Consider the following 7,092-nt stretch of genomic DNA (forward strand, 5'->3'; position numbering starts at 1 on the left):
AAGAAAAAGAAGAAGAAGAAGAGCTCTATAGCTGGAAAGATATTTGGTATTTCTGCATTTATATCAACTAGAACAACCTATACACTGCTGCTTCAAAAAGAATTTCAATGAATAAAGAAGCAAAATGCAGGAATAATTTATTTCCATTTTGAAATATTTTTAAAGTTACTGAAGGTAAAGATATTTAGTTCCTAGTTCAATATGTCATGACTGAGTTTYGTTGACCAAGAATATACAGTTAACAATTAAATTACTGATTTTTTTTTGTAACATAGAAGCCATTTAGCTGTGTCAAAAGAGGCCAGACTCTTATTTTAGTTCAAGCACAACAAACACTGAAAGTTTCTAGATGCATGCCCCATCACTCGTAAAACTGATACTTGAGAATTTTGGAAAAAAAAGAGTTGGTGGCAGAGACAACTGTACTTTCACTAAACAAAGTTTGACTACCAGTAGAAAGTACTTCCTGCTTACAAACTAATCAAGTCCACATATATATATAGAGCTTTAAAAAAAAATCCCCAACTCTACCTTTGAAAGGCAAGACACTTTGGAAGCATAGTCTCTGGTCTTTGGACCTATATATATACTGGATTCTATCAATTTTTTTCAAATTTTACCACTGTTAAAAAAAAATCAATACTGTTATGAATTTTGAAACACAGAAACATATGGATGACCTAGCTGAATTCTCCTGAAGATGGGTAAATTAGAACTTAGAGTTTTAAACAGTGTGCATTACCTTGGAGGTTCAATTTTCAATCTCTCAAAGATTTCGGGATAAAGCAATGGAAAAATGACCATCTCTTTTAAAGATGAAATGTGGTCAGAAAGACCACCCACGCCATCAAAATGTACCTAAAGATGAAGTCAACAGAACACATTTTATATGTTAGAGAAAGCTGCCGCCTTGATAAGGTTCCATGAGAAACTGAATTGCTTGAGAGAAAACCATAAACCAAGGGAGTTGTGGATGGCCCATTATTGGAAGCTTTCAYAAATACTGCAAACATGTCACTGCCACAATGAATCAAAAATACTTACTGAACCATCTATTGGCATTTGCTCCACACCAGCCAGAATTCCTCCAACTTTCACGGTATCCTTGTCAACTCGCGTTAAGGCACCTTTCTGAGAGCTGACCAGAAGAGATCCCATTTGAATTAAGGAGGAAAAAAAGGTGCTTTGTGGCTTCCAATGAAGATAGAAGATTTTTGATTTTCTAGTGATAGCAAGTGAATGGAGRAGACCTTACAAATCCACATGAACTTCCTAAACAGTTAAAGATTTATTCCACCCCTTTATATTTAATGGCTATGAGTAAATAAAGGAAAATGGTCACTCCAGACATTAAATTGAGTTAATTATTTTAACAACTCTTARCACTTACAARTATCCAAGCCAGTCAACACAGCACATATAGGAATGCAAGTTTAGAACAATTATTCCATATGTGGAGACCATGGGCTGGCATTGATTAATATGATGGAAAAATTCCTCCCCTTTCCAAACACACTGACATCTTTCAAATRGTTTTAGCTTTTACCTTCAAAAAGTTCCAGCAAAGAGAATGCTTATTTCAATGGGGATTAACATTATAAAGGCTGCCTACCCCTCCTGGACCTTCCTGAGCATTTTGGCATGTGTGTGCCAGAAGATATGCATCTGAAAGATGTCAGGCTGAAAACTAATTTGTTRAACTGCTATTCAATTAGTATTTCTAGAGCATCTGTTAAGTAACAAGTATTTCCCCTACTTATAGCATTTTCTCTTATGGTAACTTTCTCTCTGAAAAAAACAACGRTAAAGCACAGAAACAGTAAAATTTTACATCAAGAAAATAGTTCAAAATGTGTATCTCTRCCTTTCCCCCCTTTCCCACCTAGAAATCAAATTTCTTATTAAAAGTAAATTCTAAAAGTCCGGTTATAGAAATGCCATTTACATTTGTCAACAGGTATGATTAAATATTGCCACAATTTAGAAAGGGTATAAGGTGAAGATGGTAACACTTCACAGTTAGGCATATGAAAAGTTCCCCCAGGTAGACTCCCTCCCTTCCTCCCCTATTCTACAATTTCATTAACCTTCTATTTCTTTTCTTCCTCTGTATTTCAAGATACTCATCATCCTCAGAAGAGGAAGGGGCATCACTGCTGCGGATTCCACGTCTCCTACTGTAAAAATTCAAATGAACAAGTGAAAAATTAAAATGCACATTATGTAATAACAAAATTTAAGTGAAYGCTACCTCAGAGTTTACTTTGAAATTTAGTAAGTTTTCAGATTATTGTACTTTTTATAAATCTGATTTCAAAGTACATTATGTGATTTTCCTTGTGACGGCAATGTTTGATTTTTCTTMGGAAGGTAAAATGTTTCACTAGCGTGCAAAGAAATTTCTTAACTGACTCCTTTTTTTCCAGTCTCTCTCTCAGATGCATAAATTGAGTTTCACTTAGCATTATGCAGGCACTCTGTGAAACACTCACATTTTAAACTTATTTTAAATTTTRCTTCAAAACTCCTCCCTTCCATAACTGCCTGCTTTCAAGGATATTAAACAAAGTGCGCCTATCTAGAAAGGGATGTGACTCTTCACGCTCCAACTGCTTACATGATCCGAAAACCCTTTGTCATTACTTTTGCAATTCATAACTTAGATTTTCACTTAACATTTTTTCTTGTTAMATTAAATATTCTTTAAGGATAGTGTCATACAGAAACATGAACTGATTCCAAAGAGACATCAGAATCAGGGTTTGAATGATTAAAAAAAAATCCAATTAAACTTCTGTACAGGCTCTCCCTCTTACTAAATTGTCTTTGGTTTTAAGAAAATAAWTTTCATCTCTCAAGATTAAATAGCCTAAGGTTTTTAGAGGGAGATGCTGGCTTCAGTTCCAGAACAAATTAATTTCAGTTACACAGTCTCAGCCACAACCCTCATCATCACCTTATCAGTGACCATAAATACTGCATTTTCAAATAAAATCTGATGACTAGTAAAAAGGATTTCTTCCCCCTCGCAGTGTTTGTTTTCTTTATACTCTCAGATTACCACAGCAATAATAACACTATTCTTCTGTAGTTGCCACCAATCCAAAGCCCCTTGAAAGCACTGAGTCATGTGACAGCACTACTGAGAAAGAAGAACTATCGCTTAACTATATACAAACCTTTTACTCCTTTTGCGTGAATCTTTCCCTCTGGCAGATGAAGATGAGACTGAAGAATCTGTCTCATATTTTTTAGGTTCTGTTGAAAGACAGAATTTTGAATAATGTCACAAACAAGTTTAAGATAAAGCAGGAKAGTCAAAGAAGCAGAAAATAGGACGTGTATCAGCCATGTCTAAGTTCGGGGGAAGTTTCAAGGCAGGCGAGAGTTAATCAATGCAAAGTAGAAGTGAAAAAACRCACAGCTGATTTTTAAGGAGAACTTAAAAACACGTGAGCAAGACTGTAAGATTTTAAAGTCTCTAATTGCTATTCTTTCAAGGCTAGACAGGTMATTTTTATTTTTACTGAAAAACAATAAGGATTCCAGATAGAAAAAAAAAATAACCAGAATATGCATAGGATAGAGACATTTAAGAAAATTTACTTGCAGAATGAAGGTAAGAAATTTAAGGCTGAGTGTACATATTTCCATTAAAAAATTTTTGCTTCCATGCAAGAAATTAGGTCTTAAGGGAAACTGGGCCTATAACTTACTTTCCAATGTATCTTGATAGCAAAGCTTTTTTCCTTTTGCTTCACTTTGTTCTGATGTCATTACTGCACATAATATAAAATTCCTTAAGCACTTGCAAATAATTATATATTCAAATGCACTACATGACAGGTATTCTCACCGGTCCACAGCCTTTTATCATGCCCTTGTGTTGGAAAAACACTGGGTTTGGGGCCTTTTGTCTAAATACCTGTGAGCTCTTCACCAGTACAGCCCTAGAGTCTGTGGCTATGGCTTGTAATGTCAAGAGCAACACAGATTTTCTAGTAGATGAAAAATACCCAGTTGTTCAATCCATCTCAATTGCTTAAGAAAAAGCTTTTAGCTAGGGCATAATCAAAGATGTATAAAACAGAACTCGCCTACAATACTACCTGGATTGTCAGCTGTTTCTTCACCAGTYGTTTCCATATCTAGGCTTTCCTAATTAAAAGAAACAGGAAAGATCAGACACAAACATGAAGAAAATCCATGGCATATTGTGTCTTTATAGTATCATTTTCAAGGCACTCCAAAKACACAAAATACTAAATTAATGCACMGGAGGAGGGAATAGCAACACCACTCTGGAACTCAGGATTAATAACAAGGATTTCTACTCTAAAACAGGGTTTAGTAGATGTGCAAGTTAAACACTTGGCCAGATACAAAACTGAGTGTATCAATTAGTCACAGGTTAATTAACCAAGAGTGTGTTCAAGGCCAGGACAAAGCAATTCCTAGCAGAAAAAAAAAACCCAACCTACTGGCATTTGAGAGATGATTTACAAAGCACTATGGTCAATTCTGGTGGAAACAAACCACAAAAAGCAGGCTATGGATATGTTTAAAAAACAAAGCGCCTGGTATTCAAGAGGACAGTGGGCAAACTTGATTTCATAGAGCAAAACCAAGACAGAGGAAATATGATTGATTAGTGTCTATCATTTTAACATGAGTTCCTCTTAGGACAGGGGACTACTTGAGTTCACAAGCAAGGCTGSCACAGGAACAAACACAGATAAAGCAGATATCAGTGAATTCAGTTTTTAGTAAGATTTGAATGAAAATCCAAGCCATGAGACAGCTATTTGAAAAAAGCTGGGGTTTTTATTTTTTGTCCATTCAGAGATCACAAGGCAATTTCAGCAAGCATGGTATGTGTTTCAGCATATCACTGCTCTTTCTGAAGAAGATAATTCCTCCACCTTAGAACRTACCTCTGGCATGACTGTAACAGTAAGATTTTCAATTATAATTAGAGATCAAGAATAAAATATTCATTTAGACTACACTATGCTTTGGAAAAAGTTTTTTTCACTTAAATTAGAATTATAACTAAGTAATTTCTTTATGCAAAATGCTCTTCATAAAGCAAAATAGTAAATTAAATTAGGATCTACTTCTGTGCAGTGGAAGAGCCCATGGTCCACCATCCTTTGCTGTTTAGGCATCTTCTCCGTGTCATCCATTTATTTGGAAGACTGCTGTTGCAGTACTGAGATGCAAAGTTGACATGTAAGAGCAAAGATAGGCAAGTACAAACAAAACCCCACTGAAAATAACAGACATAGTCCGCATGACACTTTAATATAGTATGCACAAGCAAGAATCATTGATGCTTAGTCAAGTTTTTCAACACTACTTGGTAGGTAGACAAAATATTTACTTTTTTTGTAGAGAGATTTAAAAACAAGTGTTTGAGGATCTGCAGACATACTTTGTTTTCAGGTTGTTTTCCCCTCTTTAGCACAGAAAGAATCTCATTTAGTTGGAAAAAAAAAAGAGAATTCTGAAGATCACAGCAAGATGACAAAAAGAAATTATGGCAGTTTTTCATGGCATTTTAGTTGCTTTGCATGATAGGATTAAGTCATTTTTAATTCACAGCCATCCTGACAACAGGTCCAATTAATTCTTAATTGGAATTAAGGTCTCATGCTGACTTTCCATGACTATACATGCTAGAAAAAGAAATCTCCCTGCTATTATGCTTTAAGAACCTTTGAGAAAACAGTGTCAAGTTGGGCTTCACAAAGAGAATTAAGTCTTGGACACACAGGCACAAATACTAGGACTGCTTCACTTTGCCTCTATCCAACTTTCTGCCATTGCTTAACAGGCCATTATAAAATTACTTGTAAGCATGACAGAAAAGTTAATTAAACATGAAGGCACTCTGGTGCCAAGAAGATCARTTTAGAGGGAAAGTTAAATCTACTGAAAGTCACAACATGAAGTGATCAGTTCACAAGAACCAGCCCACACATAAAAGATGTTCTTACATGAAGATCTCTCTACAGCTGGCAATCCCGAAACAAGGACACTGGTGGCCAATTTAACCATTGGCTGTGCCCAAAATCTTTACACATGAAGCACCTGACAAACACATCCTCCCGTGCAGAGTCTTTGAACTGTAAATCTTAAAGCAAGCCACAAGCAGGAGATGCTACCTGACCAACTGCCATGCAACGTTTACGGAATGTTTGTGAGGTTGCCTGGCAGTGCCCTGCAAAGTTCCAAGCTTGATCATGCCCAACCCCCAAGTCCTTGGTGGGACTCTACTGTGCAGGGCACCTGATACCCAAAACCTGGCAATCACAGAATCATAGAACARTGTGGGTTRGAAGGGACCTTTAGAGACCATCTTGTTCAACACCCCTGCCATGGATAGGGACACYTTCCACTAGGCCRARCTGCTCCGAKCCCCATTCACCCGGGCCTTAACACTTCCASAGGTGGGGCRYCCACAGATTCTCTGGACAACCTCATCACCCCCACAATAAAAGACTTATCGTATACATAGTGGCACACAGGGAGGTCTCAGACTGCAAAACAAAATAAATGATTTGTAGCAGTGTAGAACTTTATCGGAGTCTACAGCTTCAACAGACCCCTAAATACCAATTTTCTTCATCCTTTAAGCAAACAGTATTACAGAAAATGTAATGGGAAGATGGTTTGATGGAATTATATAGGGGGTTGATCTTTGGATGCCAGGTGCCCACCAAGCCACTMTATCACTCCCAGGATGAYASGGGAGAGTAAACAAGATGGGAAACAACTAGKACCTTGAGATAAGGCAGTTTAATAGAGCAAAAAAAGAAAAGTTAGAGTTTGTGCTGCTCAGCAGTAGCGAAAACATCGATGTTATCAGTACCTTTCCAGCTTTGCACCAATGCAAAGCAGAGCACTGTGAGGGCTGCTGTGAGAAAACAAACTCCATCTCAGCCAGACCCAATACAGATKACTTTCCATTAACACAAATGAATTTCCATTAATTCTGCTATTCATTTTTAGTTATTTATTAATTCAGTTTCATATTAGCTGTTCCATTATTTTTCCCAAGGATTCTTTTTCTGTTTCTTCTGTACAGTG

At 36.6% G+C, this 7,092-nt stretch overlaps 1 protein-coding gene across 1 annotated transcript in view; it reads right to left on the minus strand.

The window, feature by feature from the left end:
* The window catches only part of LOC130572297 (ATPase family AAA domain-containing protein 2-like), a 22,061-nt gene that overhangs the window by 10,410 nt on the left and 4,559 nt on the right, over positions 1 to 7,092 (minus strand). Inside the window, 5 exon segments of the mRNA XM_057363888.1 lie at positions 743 to 858; positions 1,045 to 1,156; positions 2,088 to 2,177; positions 3,180 to 3,258; positions 4,110 to 4,158. Coding sequence (XP_057219871.1) covers positions 743 to 858; positions 1,045 to 1,156; positions 2,088 to 2,177; positions 3,180 to 3,258; positions 4,110 to 4,158 — 446 coding nt within the window.

The sequence above is a fragment of the Malurus melanocephalus genome, unplaced genomic scaffold (assembly GCF_030028575.1).
Source record: "Malurus melanocephalus ecotype Western Australia unplaced genomic scaffold, MMel_1.1 scaffold_32, whole genome shotgun sequence".
Taxonomy (NCBI): Eukaryota; Metazoa; Chordata; class Aves; order Passeriformes; family Maluridae; genus Malurus; species Malurus melanocephalus.